Here is a 21,083-nt window from a genome sequence, read left to right as displayed (position 1 = left end):
TGGCTGCCTGTGAGCACTCCTTGCTTTAACACAGATTGACTTGAAGTTTTGGCCTTTATCAAAGTGACTCAGGTCTTTATGCCTGATCATATCTGCTGCATTCAACATGTGAACCCATTAGCTCAACATTTATTATATTTCTGACTGTATCATGTAAATTTTTGGGGGTGGTCCTATGTAGAGTTATTCGAATGGGTAGTTACATTTGACAGGGCTAAACCTGAACTTAAGTCAAAACCAATTATTAAAAATGTTACTATTACGAACGGCTTGTCAAGCATGCAGAATGTGCAGAAAGGGACCCTTACCTGAGCCAGAGGAGGGAATCATGCTGCCAGATTTTTGGACTTCATCAAATTTGCTAAATATGACATTCAACCTAAAAAAAAAAAAAACAAGAACAATTTAAATAAGTTCATTTTTTTATTTTAAAAGACACAAAACATTCCTTCCAAAAACCAGCACACATCTCAATCATCAACTTTAGAAAGAAACTGAAACTTTAAATCAAACTTTACCCTGTATTAGAGTACCGTCAAACAAACAGGTACTTTCACAAATCTGTTCTGAAACTGAAAACAAAACTCTCTGAGCCGTGTCCATATAACTGAAAGCTGCCGTCAAGTATATCGCATCAACATGCACTCTCATAATGCATTGCAAATGAGGAATTATCTTAGGATTACAGCATGAATAAGAAAGATATTTCAGCCTGATAAGCAAAACCTCTTTCTTTTAAACTCAGTGCTAGATATAATCGGTGCTTGGCTGAACAAGTTGCAAATAAATCCCTTAAGCACTAAATAATGAGAACTCTAAGCTTTAAGATGATTCCACCTTACACAACAATACTACCAGATCAGAGTGAGGAGCCATAAACATAAAGCTAGCCCTAAATCCTTGACTGTAGGAGGTTAATGGAAGGTTTGCTTTAAGGTAAGAATGCACTGGATTAAAATGGTACGAAGAGAAGAATCCAACACTGACTGACACAGACTGTTAGGCAGTGTTTCAAGAGAAAAAACAAAAAAAGAAAAAAAGGTTGAAAATACCACTAGCAAGACTGGATTTTAGGACGCATTGGATTAAAATTTGTCCGCAATCAGGTTATACTCCCTTGTCACTAATAAATTCAGAACACAGTAAAAACCTCATATCAATTTAAATAAACAAGTACATTTTCTGTCCAATTGCTGTTTAAATATCTGTTTTAGGTTCGATTCTCTATTAAAGTAGAAAGCTTTATTCTGAAGACTGACATAGTGATCAGTGATTAGTAATTGCTATTTAGGTTTGTTTGTTTATTAGGGCTTTAACGTCATGTTTTACACTCTTTGGTTACACTCATGACAGAAACTGTAGTTACTCATTACACAAGATTCATCAGTTCACAAAATTATATCGAACACAGTCTTGGACAATTTAGTGTCTCCAATTCACCTCACTTGCATGTCTTTGGACTGTGGGAGGAAACCGGAGCACCCAGAGAAAACCCACGCAGACATGGGGAGAACATGCAAACCCCACACAGAAAGGACCCAGACCGCCCCACCTGGGGATCGAACCCAGGACCTACTTGCCGTGAGGCGACAGTGCTACCTACTTAGCCACCGTGCTGCCCTGCTATTTAGATAGACCGGAAAATAAGAGTGAAATACTAATGTTACATAGTTTTATACAACAGCTAGGTGAACCTTAATATATTATTTTGCCAAATGCACACATCTGCTAATCAATATTTAGACAGAGGTTTAACCTAAGTGAGGGTAATATTGATTATCTATTATTATCTATTAATAAAGAATTAACAGCAAACAATTACAACTAAGCTAATAATAACTAACATATCCAAAAAAAGTGTAATTTCTCTTATCAAAATTACAAAATAATGTTTGTTTGGGTTTATTGCCATATTAGCAACACATTGGCTATTTTATGGCATAGACATTTATTAGATCTTACTATTAGAATTTAGTAAAACATGAAAATAAATAGTAAAAACAATAGTAAAAAAAATATGCTCAGATCATTTGTTTAAAAACTTTCTAAAAAGTTAAGAATTTTAGATGGAGAAATCTTCTCAAACAGTTCTTTTATATTCTCAACCCTGTAAAAATAGTCTCTGATGACTGAAACTGTAGGACCATTCTAATAAAATATGTTCGATTGTTTGGGGTTTACCACAGAATTGACAGGTTGGTGCCTGCTCGCCAACCAGCAGGTACAAAATAATGTAAGAAACTAGTTAATACAACATGACAGAATGGCGTGGTGTTATAATACATGCAAAAATGCATAATAGATGCCCAGAAGCATAATAGATACAGTATATTTAGTGAAGACAAAGCTCACCTTGATTGTGGAAGTCCTTTTTTGCTGAGGTCTACTCTGACCCGCTCACCAACATGTCTATATATCTCAACAAGGCAATTCATGGCACTGTCCCTCACCTATCAAAAACATAGGATAAGACATAAATACTGAACTTAAACAGACAAGCACATAAGCTCACACACTTAAAAAGAGACTACAAATCAAATTGCCAGAAAAGTTGGGACATGTAAAATGCAAGAAAAACAAGAATCTGTGATCTGTGAAAAATCTGGCATTATGACTGGGTATATTTAAGTATGATCCACCAAAGGCTAGTGATCCACCAAAGACTTTGTGACAAACTTTGCTAGAGAATTGTCAATAAGTTAAAAAAAAAAAACATCTCACTGCAAGACCGCAAATAATTTAGGTATTTTACCATGCACCAAACATAATATAGTAAAAAGATTCAGGCAATCTGGAGAAATCTCAGTCAGTGTCGAATGAGGTCAGAAAACACTGTTAAAATGTGTGACCTTCAAGCCACCCAGACTGGTATTAGCAAAAAGCACAAAGGTCAACTTCTGTCAAAAGTATATTTGGGATTTTAGGGAGATGTATGCCGCCATCATGAAGATGTCTTTTCCTAAGTCCATGCTTATTTCAGTAAGACACAATTAGATCTCATTCTGCACGCACTACAACAGCATGGCATCATAGATGTTTGTGCTTGACTGGCCTGGCTGCAGTCCAGATCTGTATCATGTATGTATAGAGCATTATGAGAAAGAAATTACATAAGGGTGAGCAGAGACTGTCTTGTGTCAAAACTTGTTTGCAAACCATAAAAAAGTATAAATAATAGAAAATTTAATTATTCACTGTGGTAAACATGCCTCGGTTACACCTTGTGCTGTGGGCATCATTTACATTTAAGCATTTAGCAGATGCTTTTATTAGAGATGTCCCGATCATGTTTTTTTGTTCCCGATACCGATCCCGATTATTAATTTTGATCCCGATCCGATACCGATTCTCAAACCGATACTTGTATTTTCTAGATATTGTCTAGATAAGAACTAGATAATACTGTTCACACAGTGCACACTTCAAGTACATTACAGTTATTCAAATTAATCCAATGTATATGTTTAACAACTGAATAGCTCTGCAGTACTGAAGGGGAAAATGCTGCATCCAAGCTATTGGCTTAATGTTTTTGTATTTTTACAAAATCAATGAAAATGAGTGAGATAATTAGTTTTACTTTAAACTTCACATTCAAAGAAAAAAAATTTTTAATGCAGTGATACACTAAAAATGAACAGAAATCTGTGTAGCAGCTTAACTTGAATATAAGAAAAAAAGTTATGAAGGAAAGCCAGTTCTTAAAGTGCTTGTATTGTGACAATGGTTTGATGGACGTTTGTACACGAAGTGAGTGTGTTTTGACCCTTTAGGCCTTTTATAGAACATGAAATAGCGTGCTTGACTCAACTGTCGGCTATTCGGTACCGTAACAGAAGAAGTTAATAAAGTGTTCTGCTCCCGACAATGTGTGAATATACTGTGCATTTATTTCTTTATTAAGCAAGTGCATCACTACGTTGTTTTGTAAACCGGTGTGATCCTTGACTCACACACACTCTCACACATGAACGCAGCTCTGCTCCCACCGCCTCGTGAAACGCTCACACTGCAGACGTTACACTTCACTGTTGGACTTGTTTTACTTTTCAATTTAAAGTATTTCCACACAGCGGACATGCTGACGTAACATAGAAGATCGGGATTAAGATCGGGTTTAGTAAAGCCGATTCCGATCAGTTAAAAAATGCCTTGATCGGCCCCGATCCCGATCTTTGAGATCGGATCGGGACATCCCTAGCTTTTATCCAAAGTGACTTACAGTACAGTGACAGTATACTTTCTAAGCAATTAAGGGTTGAGGGCCTTGCTCAAGGGCCCAACAGTAGCAACTTGGCAGTGGTCGGGCTTGAACCACACCTTTCAATTACTAGTCCAGTACTCACACTAGGCTACAACTGCCCAAAATCTAAATGTGTATATACTTCAGTACAAAACACTGGACATATCTTTCTTGTACTTTTATGAGTTAAATATTCAAGAGCAATAACAAATCACAGATTCTTCTTGACAGGAAATTGAGTCTGCATTGAATATCTTTTAAATAACTGTGAAGAAGCATTGTGTAAGCGGAAGGTCTACAATCCTTTAAATGACTTTACTTAAACTAATGTGTAAACAATAAAAAGATGCATACCTGGCTTGTGGGGTCTCCCAACAGATTACATATATGAGGTACTATTTTGCTTAGTGTTAAGCCCTGGGCACCATATCTGAAACAACAGACAGACGAGAAAATATTTACAACAGATGCATTCCTGATCCACCTCACAACGTACACAAGTTGAAAGACCTGCTGGTAACGTTCTTGTTAGGCTCTGTGGTAAGCTTTATCTGCAGGAACAGATTGTAAAATGGTATGCTCAGCTTAGATATCAAAGAGTCCAGAACAATAAGTATATGGACACTTAAAATATCACAGTTCTGCTACCTGATACCACAGGATACTTTTAGAGGTCTTGTTGAGTCCATTTGACAAAGGTTCAAAGCACACAGGAGCAGAAAAACATGTTATGCAAGTGGTCATAATTTTTCCCTCGTCAGTGGACAGATACACAGTGGATGGAGAAAGTATTCAGACCTACTGACTTTTTTGCACACTGCGTGTTGTGGATTTATTTTAAAGAAATATAATTTTAAAATAAAAAAGATATTAAAAAAAACAATGACAGTGTAAAACAAGAAGCACTTACGCATTTAATGTTGAAATAAGACAAAGGCAGACTCCTTCTCTGGTCCTGTTGTTTTTGTGTTTAAATCCCCCCAGCATTCTGTCCCAGACATACTGCAAGAGCAATTACACATTAATAAGCTTTCAATAAATGCCTGTGAATTTTATAATCTAATATCTTTCTCTGAGAGTGTGCGCTATTGCTAAATTACTAAGCCCTACATCCTAATTTAGATATTCTTGGTTTGCATAGATACCAGTGGTATTTTGCCCTACATTATTTCAACCAATGGTGCAAACAAATATTAGTGCCATGGGTACAAATGATCACAAATTATTACCAAGGTTGCCTCACCAACATCGCCTACAGCAGCAATAATAAAGATGTTTTTATTTATTAGCACATTATGGGTTCTTCACGCCTGTGGAATAACTACAGCTCATTAAAATTTCAATACAGCCACAGTATTATCACTGTAAAAACCTAAAAATCCAACACACAAATTAACTTAACGGCGCCCGAGTGGTGCAGCGGTCTAGTGGTCTAGCGGTCTAGTGCACTAGTCCACCACAACTTGAATCTCGAGTTCCAGCTGTGCTAGTAACCGGAGGACACCAACACAGACACATAATTGGCTGTGTGTTTGTAGAGGGGAGGAAATGGTCAAAGCAGATGCCTGTACAGGAGGCAGATGATCATGGATGGCAGTGTGTGGCTCTCCGCATGCAATACCGTGCTCTGTGAGACCTGATGTCTTTCACATATAGGACAAAAATCCCTCCTAACACTTAGCATGAAGTTACCTGAGGGTTAGATGCCTGGTCCATGATCTTTAGCAGCAATGCCTGATCCTGGTCTCTGACTTGATCTTTGGCATCGCCTAACCGATCTATTAAACTCGGTAAAACTAGGTCAAAACAGACACAAACACACAAAAATATATATTTTGAACAGTAAGAACAGGCTACATTTAGCACATGTATTTACACATCTGGCGATCTCTATAATCCATAAATCTAAATTCAGCCTTCTTGAAAACGGCACTGGGTGGAATTTTGGTTCTTAAGGTTGGTTCATCTCTTGATCCTGCCGCCTCTTTTTCACACATTTACATATAAAGCCCAACATCTTCCAATCCAGGTTAGTTTCGTATAAAAAAAATTAAAAAAAAAAAAGTCATTTTTCCTGGTCTGGGTCACAGTGGGTCGGTTTCCTAAACAGGAAACCAATGCATCGCAAGATCTCAGGCAAAACCACTATGGGTGGGTTTATAAAATCGATTTTTCGATTCAAATCGATCTTTATTTGAACGATCCGATATCGATTCATATAAACGCGAGATCGATCTTTTAAATACGCCCCTTTTTACGGTGCACATGGAAATCTGTTACCCCCTTTAATTTCGCGTGACCAGCCGCTGTTTTTTCATGCAACGAGATCTGACCTGCACATCAGTTTAGCACGGCAGAAGCTCAAGTTATGACCACTACACAACTTTTTGCACAGATTTTCGCTTGGCGACGGGTCGGTGCTGGATTCGGGAGGAACTCGGTGTTCGCTCTGCCATCAAAACTCGGCTCTCAATCAATGTGAGAAACAGCGAGGGGAAACACAGGGGAGAGGTTGTAAACAGGTGGTACAGGTGGTAATATAGTTTCTATCAGAATACATCAGCACACGAGTTTTACAGTATTTCTGACCTGATCGTTCTCTACAAAACAAAATATTTATTAACCTCCAACTCACTGTAGAACGATCCATGCTGCTCGTGTTGCCAAATCCACTCAGATTCATTTATTTCATCAGCGCACAAACTTTGATCTCTCGCTACTTGTTGATGTGCATGTTTGGACGTGGTATCATTAAACCTTTCATCACTTCTCACGTGTGTTTTCGTGACAAAACGTAGTCTTGGAGACCAGAGAAGCTCGCCTGTGATTCCCCCTGGTGATAGATGGTGTAGTGTAAAACCCCCCATCGCCGATCAGTCGTGTAGTGTGAACATTACAGCGACCAGGTGTTAATCAGAGTGTCGTGTAGTGTAAACTTGGCATAAGCTGTTCAACAGCCAGGTGTATGTTTACATTACATTTACAATGTTGTAGTGTGTCAGACATATAAAATAATAATAAAAAATGAATGTTACTGATTTCTGTTTTGGATTAATTATTTATGTAAACAAAATACACAAATATTTTTAATAATGAGTGTTCTTTGTACAATTATCACATTCGTTCTCTGAACATCTTTACATATTTAAACAAAACCTGTTAATGTAACTCAAATATGCCTAACTGTGTTGAATCGAAATTGAATCGACTCGGGACCTTGTGAATCGAATCGAATCGATCCAGGAAATTAGTGGCGATACCCAGCCCTAAAAACCACCATACAATAAAGACTGAATAGCTCACTACACCTACATGATTACACTTTTTGCAGTAGAGAACATTTTTTTCACAGCATCAGTAAGTTAAAAGGCTAGCGGATCAGCAGTTGTTTTACCATGTCTTCTTTGCGTTCTTAAAAACACACCCCTAAACTGTAATACCAGGAACAATAAATGTTGCACAAAATTCCACCCAGCACAATGTTTAACACTAAATGGAAATACAACAAATGTAATTAATTAATTTTTCTGCCCATACAGACAAATGACTGCATTAAGAGACAAAATAATGGTAGGGGGCTTACCTGTTACAACTTGGGTCCGAAAGCGGTCCTGCAGTCTTGTGACTAAGGCAGACAAAATGTCAATTCCCAGCAAAGCCAACTACAAAAGATAAAATAAAATAAGAAAATGTTTTAATTATGTATATTACACAAAATATAAAGTCAGGGCCGTGGAAGCTCAGTGGTTACGGTACTGGTCTAGTGATTGTAAAGTCGCTGGTTTAAGCCTCAGCACTGTCAAGTTTCAACTGTTGGGCCCTTGAGCAAAGCAACTACTTGCATTTAGACATAAGGAAGTTAATAAATCTTCCCTTAAACTATAAAATACATCAAAAGTTTCACATTAACAAGTCTTGATGCTTTATGGATTTAAAACTGAAGCACAGTAAACATGGCAGTAATGTAGAACAGTAAGATAAACATGAACACCACAGGTAAAACCGGTTTCGCATTTAGAATGTACATTTTACACCATGTCTGTATCAAAGAGTTATTTACAAGAACTATAGATGATAGTCCTAACTAACAGAGATGCAGTCGGTATATTAAAGCTGTTCCTAAAAACATTAGTGTCATTATTATAAGATCATAAGCAGAGTTTTATCTTACTAAACCTTAATACACCTTCCAGCTGCAACCCTCGTATTTATCTATGCTTGGGACTGCCACTATGGGGCACTGGGTTCCCTCAATGGCTAAGTTCATGCGCCTTCTGTATTTGTGAGCCCAGCCCAGTCCAGGATTTAAACACCCGGAACTCAGACACTGCTGATACCAGCAGCATGGCTTTTACCATTACACCACACGTTTACACTTGGAAAAGTAGTATTTGATTTTGTTGCTAACCAGCATCTATGGCTTCATTCATGGTAAATACTTTATTTAAAGACATTTATGATCCTGTGTTATAAGGGAACTTTGGAAAGAGCAGTTCTGGGATTTACGTCCATATTTGAAAAAAGATGGTGGTATTTTCTCAAAGAGGTTTGTAACATTTCCTTCCAAACAGCAATTCTGACTTGTGGTGTTGAGGTCTGGGCAGTCCAGTAGGATGTGTACAGAATACAAACAAGAGTCAGCTGGTCTGTTTTCTACTACAAACATATATGCACATAAACTTCTCAAAGCAATTCCCTGAATCTACACACTACAGCTCTTTCAACAGACGGGGTTAAAGGCATCACCCAGATTCTTTGTTCTTAGACAAAGAGGAATTACAGTAATTATAGTGATGTGGTCGCATAAAGGAAGACTAAAAAAAGCTAAGCTGCAACAGATAGAAAACCAAATAGCCTGCAGGAGAGAAATAAACTACTGCACAAAAAAATTATTATTGGATAAATCATCATTAATTCAGTCATTTATAGCCATGCAGGTGTCCAGTGTTCAGAAGCAAGGGCTGAATTCCTGTTGAAGAACAAACTAAAAGCTATTACCAAGAGTTTATCTAAAACAAACCAAGGGTGACCTGATTGCTCTCAAGGTTCATACCTGAATCCCTAGCTAATTTGCGGCCGTGTAATCTGCCTCACAGACCCGAAGTGTGCCAGCCTTCGAGTGCCTCATGTTTACTGGTTAATTTGCACTGAGACAGTACCAGCAATTCTACAGCATTTCAGTTGGCAATCGGTAAGTCAAAATGTCCAAGATGTCAAAGTCTTAAGCTGCTAAAGACACTACTCAGGTAGCTGAGCTGGAAAACTCTCAAGCAATTCTGTAGACGCAGAGGGGGTGTATCAAAACACAGACGAGTATTCTCGTATTTGAGATGGAGCCTCACGGCGTTGCTGGATGCTTTAGGTTTACATTCAACTGTAAAGGTAGGCTATGCTGTGTGTTGTAGCTTCCATTTATTCTATCATTCAATTGATGAGCTGTGAAATGTGGCACTTTTCTTTAAAAATTCGTGAAATCTGTGATTTTTGAAAGGTGAGGTCCATGAAATTAAGCACATTTATTCATACCTCACCAACAGTGGCAATATTGGCAGATGGCAGCCTGCACTGATGTATACCACTGGCAAGTATTATAAGTATACCACTGGTATAAGTATTTAGGTGGGCTGAGGCTTTAAGCCAGGGGTTTCCAAACCTTTGTATGAGTACCATGGGAGATACAGGAAGCACACCCAGCTAAATGAACTTAGTAGTACCACCTGGCAAATGTATACCTTTTAAAAACAAGGCATAAATATCAGCCAACTGTGTGACAACTAATCTATCTTTTAATCTTGACCTAGAATTTACTACTGGGTTTTTCCGAATGATGCATTGCGATTTATTTACATTTGTCATTTACTTATTCTCAATTCTGTGATCAGAGGAGAGCACGCTACACAATTAGTCAAAGACTTGCTTGGGAAATCAGTAGAGATGGAACGATCGATCGGCTATAAATCGATATCGGCCGATTTTTAATCAAAATATGCTATCGGCGATCGGCGATATTTCCCAAATGTAGCCGATCCGATCGTGCGATATATAAAGACCATGTTAAGCTTAACAGCTCAGTGGATTGATCCAGACTTTGAGCTACAAAGCACCAACCATCACATCACCATTCATCAACCATCGTACAGAAACCATCGTGAAAGCTCTTCACGACCTAAAATAACATCATTAACGTTGTGCATCATACATGGTTCAGGATCATCTGCTCTGACTGAAAACTTTTAGCTCCACAGACAGAACGAGTCTGACTCGGTTACAGATCGGTGGTAATAGCAGTTTAATTAAGCTTTTTAATTAAGCTTTTTAATGTAAGAGAGTCACACAAAATGTTCCGTAGAAGCTGGTGTTTATTTAAAATAGGGATGCATCAATACCATTTTTTCCCAACCGAGTACGAGTACAAGTACATGTATTTTTGTACTCGCCGATACCGATACCTATTTAGAATGATGCAATCTGGAGCATTATGGAATAGTGTAGTTTTTAGAGTAAAATAGTGCAGTGGAACAGTTGCTTCGGTTGCCATCACTTGTTAAAAAAAAAATAAAAAAATAAAAACACCGCACAGACATCATTGAGAAAGCTTCTGACAAGCTAACGTTAACGTTCATTAATAAACGCATAAAAAGATAATACAGTCCGATCCCATCTGAGCCGATTCTATCAGCACGTACATTCGTGGTTCACCTCGGTAAATCGTAAACGACTCTGAGTCGGCTCCCGCTCTGTGGTAATAACCAGTATAATTAAGCCTGAGCTTTATAAGGTAAGCGAGTCACACAAAATGTTCTGTAGTAGTTGGTGTTTATTTACAACCGCAACATTCATTATAACAGTAAACACTGAGAATTGACTGAGAAAAGAAACTTACGCTGCGCTTAAAACGAGTCGACTCATGAATCACTTGTATCGACACTGTAAACAGAGTATTAAACACACAAGCGTCGTGTAACAGCGGTCGCTGCTTTTCTAACCGGTTATCTTCACTGTTAGCTCTATTTTAAAGGGGTTTCTTTTCTCAAACGGAACTAAATAACATTAAACGTGCATGTGAGCGTGGTCAGTGAGAATAATTCAGTCTGTCTCCTGTGGGTGAAAATGAATTGCTTTAGTTTTAGAAGTGAAAAGATCTCGTAATGTCACGCCCCCCGGTCAGGCGTCAGGCACTCGCGCCCCACAGGTTGAAAATCCCTGCGTTAACGCAGCAACGTGCACTAGGTACAAGGTATCGGATGTTAGTATCGGAGCCTCGTTTGCGAGTACGAGTACGAGTTAATGAGCGCGGTATCGGGCCGATACCCGATACTAGTATCGGTACTCATGCATCTCTAATTTAAAACCACGACATTAAATAATAACAGTAAACACGGAGAGATAACTGAGAAGAGAAACTTACGCTTCGCATAAAATGAATCATGAATCACTTATATCGATACTGTGAACAGAGCGTCTCTCTTAAAGACACACACACGTGAATGCTTCCGTCACCGGTTTATCTTCACTGTTCGTCCTATTTTATTTATTATTTTTTTTATTTATTTATTTATTTTTTTACCCCTTTTTCTCCCCTTTTAGCGCATCCAATTGTTCAATTAGCATCGTGCTTCCTCTCTGTCTATGCCGAACCCTGCCCTGACGGAGGTGATTGAAGCTAACCCGTATCCCCTCCGAAACACGAGCAGCAGCCAGATGCATCTTTGCCACCCACACATTGACGAGTTTGGCGCCACCCAGCGTTGCATGCGGAGAGACACACCCTAAGGGCACCCTCTCCCATCTCTGTGCAAGCGCCTCCAATCAGCCGGCAGAGAACGCAATCGCATTCTGACAGAGAGAGACCCACATCCGGTTCTTTGTCCCACCCCCCATATGAGCAACCGGCCAATCGTTGCTCATATAGCCACTCAGCTTCGAACCGGTAAAGCAAGGCTGGATTCGATACCACGTTCTCAGAATCCAGCCCTGGTTGCAGCGCGTCTCTTTTTACCGCTGCGCCACCTGAGCGGCTGTTCGTCCTATTTTTAAGGTTTTTTCAGACTCAACTGGATAACATCTAACCTGCGTGTGTGTGCGTGGTCAGTTAGACTAATGAGATATGTCTCCCGTGGGTGAAAAATGAATTGCTTTAGTTTTAGAAGTAAAAAAATCTCGCAATGCCGCCACACCCCCTGGTCAGGCACTCGCGAACCACAGGTTGACCCCCCATCGGAATCGGCTATCGGCCGATCGCTCTGAAAAGAAATCGGAGATCGAAATCGGCGTCAAAAACCCCGATCGGTACATCTCTAGAAATCAGGGCTGCGGTGTAAAGAGAGAACTGAACAGTTTACATAAACTTGTTTAGTTATTTATACAGCACACTTGTAGCAGTTTAGCAGGAATTAATTGAGCACGGCATGCAAAACTTGCATTCTTATGCAGCACATAGAGCAGAAAGACGCAGAAAGGTACAGGCTCAGACAAGGCCAGAGAGCAGTAACAGATGTCTGTTTAGCCTACTCTATCATTATCAGATCCATGCAGTCTACTGTATTACACTGAATGACTAATAATTACCGCCATTTGTTTTATAGTGTCAGTGAGCATAAAGCACAGATCCCCTTCCCTAGAACAAGTCATCCTGAAGCAATGCAAAGTCAGCTGTAACACATGGTGAACGTTATTCGAGACGTGCACACAAGCAGGATAGGAACTTGGACGGAAGGCAACAATAAAGGATTTGTAAAAAATTACACCGTTTGTTGCATTTCAACGAAGTGTAACATTTTTTTCCATTTATTCAAAGCAACTATATACAACCCGAGCAAATTGGGGATCAAGAGCCTTGCTCAGGAAGCCAACAGTGGCAACTTGAAACAGCAACCTTACGATCACTAGTCCAGCACTTTATACTTTGTGCTACTACTACCATATACACCGACCAGGCATAACATTATGACCACTAAGAGGTGAAGTAAATAACACTGATTATCTCTTTATCACAGCACCTGTTAGTGGGTGGGATATATTAGGCAGCAAGTGAACATTTTATCCTCAAAGTTGATGTGTTAGCATCAGGAGAAATGGGTAAGCGTAAGGATTTGAGCGAGTTTGACAAGGGCCAAATTGTGATGGCTAGACGACTAGGTCAGAACATCTCCAAAACTGCAGCTCTTGTGGGGTGTTCCCGGTCTGCAGTGGTCAGTATCTAGCAAAAGTGGTCCAAGAAAGGAAAAGTAGTAAACCGGTGACAGGGTCATGGGCAATCAAGGCTCACTGATGCATAAGGGGAGCGAAGGCTGGCCCGCGTGGTCCGATCCAACAGACGAGCTACTTTAGCCCAAACTGTTGAAGAAGTTAACGATGGTTCTGATAGAAAGGTGTCAGAATACACAGTGCATCGCAGTTTGTTGCGTATGGGGCAGCAAAAGGGGGACCAAAACAATATTAGGAAGGTGATCATAATGTTATGCCTGATCGGTGTATGGTTATAAATCAGAGAGTGGAGAACAACTTGGTCCCTCAGTCAGAACAAAGTAAACCGACTGGTGTCAATCAGACTTCGACTTCTATCTGGTAGAATAACGAAAACTTTCAAATAGCTAATAGAAGAATAATCACTATGACAAATTTTGTAAATTCTTATCTACAGATCATTCAGATGGCATAAGACTTTTTGTGAGGCAAAAGATACTAAATCCAGGGTAAAACTGTGCCAAACCAGGTATGCGACCAGAATGATCCACTGCGGCAATTTGGGGGCAGATGAAAGAAGGAAAAGGTCTAATAATATATAGTGAGACATAATCACTTAATTTTTCCTTGCTTTCTTGGTTTGTTTTGGAAAGATTAGCCAATCACATTAAAAATAACTGAGGGATTTTAATCTGAATTTTTTAATCAGGTTTAATCAGGTGTTAGAAGTTACTTGCACCAGTGCTTCTAAATAATATTACAAGCTTCAATGCAGATGCAATTTTCAGTCTCAAATTCAAGTAAACTGCTGACGGTGTGTACAGGCCTGTGAATGATGTTTTGCTTAAACTAAGTTGAATATTACAAGCACAGAGATTAGCCACATACACATTTGACACTTGTATGGGAGGGTTCATGCAGAGATTCTTAGATGACTGGATGAAAGATGTAAGGGTTGCTTGGATAGAAACGTCATTGTAAAAGCGTACAGTGCCAATGCATTGACTGTTTGTACTTGCAGGCTGTCTGATGTGTCTCTACTTATCAAGCTCTAGGGAGAAAACTTCACTCTCGTGCTGAGCAACCCAGAAGCGATATAAAAGGTTAGAGCAGCCAGATCAACTGTGAGGTTGAAACTACTAATGCTCCCACAGGAATCAGATGCATCATTATATTGTTTAAATACCATCACACAAGCCGCTCAGGTGGCGCAGCGGTAAAAACACACGCTGTTCACCAGAGCTGAGATCTCGAATACATCGTATCTGCCTGCCGGCTGAGGCTGAGCGACCACGTGAACAACGATTGACCTGCTGTTCAGATAGGGGCAGGATTAGCTGATGGGGACTCTCTCTCAGACTAGTGTGACTACGACCTTTGCTGGCTGGTTGGTGGCGCCTGCACGGAGATGGGAAAGGAGTGCGGTAGAGGGTGTGGCTCTCCGTACACAGCGCTGTACTGCACTGCGCTCGTCAAGTGTAGGTGATAAGATGTTCGATTGCTGCGCACGTGTCGGAGGGGGCGTGGAGCAGCCTCGTCCTCCCCAATCGGGAGCAGGGACCAGCATTAGTGAGAGGATGATTGTCGGGTAGAAATTGGATGCGCTAAAGTGGGAGAAGGGGGGGTTGCTTGTTAAATTGAAAGTTGATTATTACAAGCACAGAGATTAGCCACATACACATCTGAAACTGGTATGGGAGGGTTCAAGCAGAGATTCTTAGATGAATCTCAATTCATTGATTTTACAATAATTTCAGTTTGAATTGCTGGACGAAAGATGTAAGTCTTGCTTGGATAGAAACGTCATTGTAAAAGCGTACAGTGCCAATGTATTGACTGTTTGTACTTGCAGGCTGTCTGATGTGTCTCTACTTATCAAGCTCTAGGGAGAAAACTTCACTCTCGTGCTGAGCAACCCAGAAGCGATATAAAAGGTTAGAGCAGCCAGATCAACTGTGAGGTTGAAACTACTAATGCGCCCACAGGAATCAGATGCATCATTATGTTGTTTAAATACCATCACACTCTATGAGAGCTATTAAATGTAGCTACTACGGATGTCAGTGATTGACCAGTAAATCGATAACCGACAAGGTTTAAAAAAGTGAATTAAATCCATTTACAACAGCTGATGTTTGATTTAAACAGAAAGCCTGAGAGTAAATCCAGCATGGACAGACCATCAAAGCATCAAAGAAAATTAAATGCAATTACATTTAAAGCTACCAAATACACCGTCTGGCAGACGGAAACCAGAACGCAAGTAGAACATGTTAACCTTCACACTGACAGTAACCAGGGCACAGGGTGATGTCAAATTATTTTACATTTACACTGGTTCCCAGTTGGCCTTACTTAGATTATGAGCAAATCAATGAAGGTATCTTGATTTCTGCACAGTAACTGGTTTATATAAGTCGTATAAATGCATATTCGACTTGAAATTCCTGGAAACAGTTAACGCTACATAAGGTGACAAAGTAAACACTGACACGTTAGATGTGTTGAGCCAATATTGGCGTAATAAACGTGCTGCATGTATCATCCACATGGATGGCAGGACCCAAGGTTTCCCAGCAGAACATTGCCCAAAGCATCACACTGCCTCCGCCGGCTTGCCTTCTTCCAATAGTGCCATGTGTTCTGCAGGTAAGCAACGTGTCCGCACCCGGCCATCCACATGATGTAAATTACCCTGTTGCCTGTTTACCACTGGACCACTTTTGATAGATACTGACCACTGCAGACCGGGAACATCCCACAAGAGCTGCAGTTTTAGAGATTCTCTGACCCAGTTGCCATCACAATTTGGCCCTCGTCAAACTCACTCAAATCCTTACGCTCGCCCATTTTCCTGCTTCTAACACATCAACTTTGAAGATTAAATGTTCACTTGCTGCCTAATATATCCCACCCACTAACAGGTGCCGTGATGAAGAGATAATCAGTGTTATTCACTTCACCTGTCAGTGCTAATAATGTTAAGCCTGGTCGGTGTACATATTAATATGATTATTAGCAATAGTAGTACTAGTAATAGTTGTACTAGTAGTGGGAATATTAAGTGTCATTCAGTTAATCCCAAGTCCTGACAACCACATGGAACACAGTGTCCTCTGATTGAGTCTTTAGGCTTTTTAACAGCTTGTTTATTGCTCCTCTAATGGAATCCAGGCTGTCCTCTTTTCCTGCACCTACAACTCTCCAATGCATAATTGTCTTCTCCAATTAATTGTTTTTTTCTCATAATGGGTCCAAGATAAGAGAATTTGGTAATCCGGGTTTTCAGTAAGAGGTTCGGGTTGATTTAATCAAGGATCCAATTGCTTTTTTGCTGTCCAAGGTACTCTCAAAAGTCTTCGCCCAGCGCCAAAATTCATTTATTTTCCAGCGTTCACATTCATAATAAATCACAGAGAAGACTATAGTCTGGACAATTCTGATCTTTGTTTGGAGAGGCAAATGTTTTCCATTTTAACTTCACTTTGGTTCTGCCAAGTGCCAGTCTGGTTCATATTTTCTAATTGCTGGATCGTTTGCTGTTAATAATTGATCCAAGTAGGCAAAAGCTGGTCATCACTGACATCTTTGCCGTCAATGGTAAAGTTTGAGGTCATTCCTTTTGGCACGACTATTGTTTTCTTCATATTTTGCTTAAGTCCTATTTTTTTCACACTGCCCTTTAACTTTTCCTACAAGAAGGGCGGAGTGTTATCATCTGCATATTGAAGGTTATTAATGTTTCGTTCAGTCGGTCATCCTCCTCCAGTCCTACTCCTCTCATTATGTACTTGGTGTACAGGTTAAACAGGAGCGGTGACTAAATGCAATCTTGTCTAACTCCTTTGCCAATGTGGAACCAGTATGTGTGAACATTTTCTGTCATGACTGCGACTTCCCAATCAGTTCTAAAAAGAATCAGTGCAGAGCTTTCTTATTAGAAGGATAATATGCTTTAGTATGTCCATCTTCCTGAGGGCATCGTGTGGTCCAGTGTACATCTGCAATGATATATCGTTCTTCTGCCTTTTCTAAATCCTGCTTGCACATCTGGCAGTTTTCTTTCAATTGAAAGTGGATAAGTATTATACGAGGAGGATTGTATTATAGACTGTGAAAATGATGTTTGTCCTATTTTTAAAGTATCATTTAGGTAAAAGCAGATATACATCTTCGCTTTAAGTGATGCCCCAGAATAAGCATTTGTTATTTATTTTCAGGACATGTTGAAAGAATCTCAAGAGGTTGCCACCACAGTCAATCTGTAATCAACACTGTAATTAACACTGTAAGTGTATACACTCAGTGTATTTATATGGTGCTATAAAAATAATTCAAACTATTCAAACACATTGTTTGAGAACAAAGAGGTTTAAGGTTAAGCTCTGTAGGCCTTTCAAATAACTAATAAGAGCCATAGATTTGATTAGCAGCCTTTAAATAACAGGAAGCATTTACAAAGCACAATGGCAATAAAGAATGCAGAAGTGCGAAGAAGAATGTATCTGTGAAGAGACAAAGATAAACAGTCTTACTTATAGACCAGACCGTTTATTGTCATCGGTTTACAATTAATTTGTTCATTATTTACCGTTTAACCAATAATCGACAATGTCAGTCATGTGATTTTCGCTCGCCAACTGGTTGGCGCTAGATTTGCCGGCTCGGGAGCAACTCTGCAATCACTTGGCGATCGAAACTCGACTCTCAATCGTTATGTGTGAACTACCCAACAACTCGATCCGAGCGGCTCGCCGACTGAAGAAATATCTCTAGCTTGTCAAATATCTGGATATGAGTCGGCCGACTGGCAATGAGTTCTATGACGAACAGCCAGTGAGAACGCAAGATACGGTGTGAGGGAAAACGCAGGGGAGGAGTTGTAAAAAGGTGGGACGAGGCATAATATAGTTTATATCAGAATACATCGGTGCACACATGTTTTACAGTATTTCTGACCTTATCATTCTCAACAAAACATAATACCAACGCTGCACTGCAATAAATATTTATTAGCCTTCAACTCACTATAGAACAATCCACTCATTCATTTATTTTTTCTCCCTGATTTTACGTTGCACATCAGAGCACAAACTTTAAATCGCTAGCTACTAGTTGACGTGCATTTTCGGACGTGGTATCATTAAACCCCTCGTCACTTCTCGCGTTTGTTTTCGTGACAAAACGTAGTTTGCGAGACCAGAGAAGCTCGCCTGCGATTCCAGTTGGTGATAGATGGTGTAGTGTGAAACCCCCTATCGCCGATCAGTCGTGTAGTGTGAAATACACACCGACTTGAAAGGCTCCAGATTACAAGAGATCCAGTTGTGTAGTGTAAACTGTACAGCGACCTGACGACTTGGAAAGTCGTGTAGTGTGAACTTGGCATAATGCAAATGTGTAAGATTACAGCAAAATTCTCAGCCTAAACAAGAAAACCGTATAGTGCATGTATATTATTTAAATAATGAATGATGGAACGATTACACATTTAAACCACGAACAGAGACTGCATGGTAATCTTTGACCTTTTTTTTTTTTTTTACAAAAATGATGTGGATATTCTGCATCATACTCCAGTATGAAGGTGAAACTCTACTTAGCATCTTATAAGTATCTACTTATTACTGACTAGTTCTACAATTACTGACTGTAGTCCATCTATTTCTCTGCATGTTTTGTTAGCCCCCTTTCATGCTGTTATTCAATGGTCAGGACCCCCACAGGACCACTACAGAGCAGGTATTATTTAGGTGGTGGATCATTCTCAGCACTGCAGTGACACCGACATGGTGGTGGTGTGTTAGTGTGTGTTGTGCTGGTATGAATGGATAAGACACAGCAGCGCTGATGGCTAAAAAAGTATGCAGAGAAACAGATGGACTACAGTCAGTAATTGTAGAACTACAGAGTGAAGTGGGGCTGATAAAATGGACAGTGAGAGTAGAAACAAGGAGGTGGTTTTAATGTTATGGCTAATCAGTGTATACTGAGTGCATCTCTATTCATTATAATAAGCATGTTGTTTAGCCAGTGGTAACTGTTTTCTACTGACTTGGATTAAAATCTTTGATCAGAATGATAAACATATTCAACAAGTCACGTTACTGCTAACTTCACTGTCACTTTCACTACATTACACTGTTTTTCAGTCAGTAAAGCATGAAGACCTGTTGATATGAAGCTTAGGGATGTGTTTCAGATTTTAATAGGATGCTGAAAGCTTGTTGGTTATCGGTCAACAGTGGACTAAAGAAGGTATGCTATCAGTTAACAAAAATGGGCAATATTTGTATGCCTAATAAACAACATAGAAATCTTTTAAACATAGCTACAGCACCACAAGGTATAAAATGTGTGTAATTGGGATTTATTTTTAAATATAAGCATGAAATACGATTAATGCAAGACCCACTTTTAAACAATTTTACTTGCTTAAAGGGGCGGCACGGTGGCTAAGTGGGTAGCACTGTCGCCTCACAGCAAGAAGGTCCTGGGTTCGATCCCCAGGTGGGGCAATCCAGGTCCTTTCTGTGTGGAGTTTGCATGTTCTCCCCGTGTCTGCGTGGGTTTACTCCGGGTGCTCCGGTTTCCTCCCACAGTCCAAAAACATGCAAGAGAGGTAAATTGGAAATACAAAATTGTCCATGACTGTGTTCGATATAACCTTGTGAACTGATGAACCTTGTGTGAAGATACACTCCCGTTCCTGTCATGAATGTAACCAAAAAGTGTAAAAAACATGACGTTAAAATCCTAACAAACAAACTTGCTTAAAGCCTATTGTAACAAACATCCACGATCATTTTTAAAGGAATAGAGAGATTTTTAAAAACATTAAAACACAAAAATTAAGCATCCCCCCCCAAAAAACACAATGAAATAAAAATAAAAAAAAAACCCATTCTCTTTAATGTATATAGTAACAGTGACCTTCAAATTGTGTAAAATTCTATGAAATGTTTTAAGAAGAATAAATAAATAAAATTATTTTAAACTAGGCCTCTAAAACCTCAGGTGACATGTCATAAACAAAATAGCAAACAACAATTTAACTGTCTTGCCTATCAAGTTTGTGCCACACTAAATGCCTAAAAGTTTAAGATTAAACATGAACACGTCAAGGCAATTAAAAAGAATTAAGAATAATGAGGAGAAATGAAGACATCTATAAAACTTATCAAACACAAAGAACTATACCAATGTTTTATTTCCTTGTTACACAAAAATCATCAGCTAGAAGAAATAACCCAGGATTTTGATTCAACTGATGAAGCCATTTAAAATGAACCTCCAGTTTACAATTGTAAAATCAACGCAGTCGTCTAAAATTACACATAATGGAAACTGACTTATGACCAATAGAATTTGGTGGCGTGCCTAAACAAACATGGTTAAATGCCATTATTGTTAATGACCACAGACATACTGGAATAAAAACCAGTAATGAGATCCCTAAATAGCACAGTTGCAAAACAACTGGAGCAATGTTTTCCTCCTCAACAGGTCTTTTGGAACACCTACAATTTAATTAAACCAATTATTAGGAACATGTAGAGCGTGACTAATAACCACTATTAAGACAATTTTAACACCACATAAATTTGCTGGTGAGCTGCATTCGTGATAAATCTTTTCATATCAATAAATAAAT

At 39.3% G+C, this 21,083-nt stretch overlaps 1 protein-coding gene across 1 annotated transcript in view; it reads right to left on the bottom strand.

Moving 5' to 3' along the window:
• clasp1a (cytoplasmic linker associated protein 1a) overlaps positions 1-21,083 on the bottom strand; it is a 97,476-nt gene that overhangs the window by 68,844 nt on the left and 7,549 nt on the right. The window contains exons 3-8 of the mRNA XM_063005986.1: positions 7,827-7,905; positions 5,936-6,039; positions 5,154-5,245; positions 4,598-4,673; positions 2,353-2,450; positions 309-379 (exon numbers count right to left, since the gene is read on the bottom strand). Of these exons, the coding sequence (XP_062862056.1) occupies positions 309-379; positions 2,353-2,450; positions 4,598-4,673; positions 5,154-5,245; positions 5,936-6,039; positions 7,827-7,905 (520 nt within the window). The remainder of the gene's footprint in view (positions 1-308; positions 380-2,352; positions 2,451-4,597; positions 4,674-5,153; positions 5,246-5,935; positions 6,040-7,826; positions 7,906-21,083) is intronic.

The sequence above is a fragment of the Trichomycterus rosablanca genome, chromosome 12, assembly GCF_030014385.1.
Source record: "Trichomycterus rosablanca isolate fTriRos1 chromosome 12, fTriRos1.hap1, whole genome shotgun sequence".
In the NCBI taxonomy this organism is placed as follows: domain Eukaryota; kingdom Metazoa; phylum Chordata; class Actinopteri; order Siluriformes; family Trichomycteridae; genus Trichomycterus; species Trichomycterus rosablanca.
The sequence above is the reverse complement of the archived record's forward strand: the minus strand, read 5'-3'. Positions and strand labels throughout refer to the sequence as shown.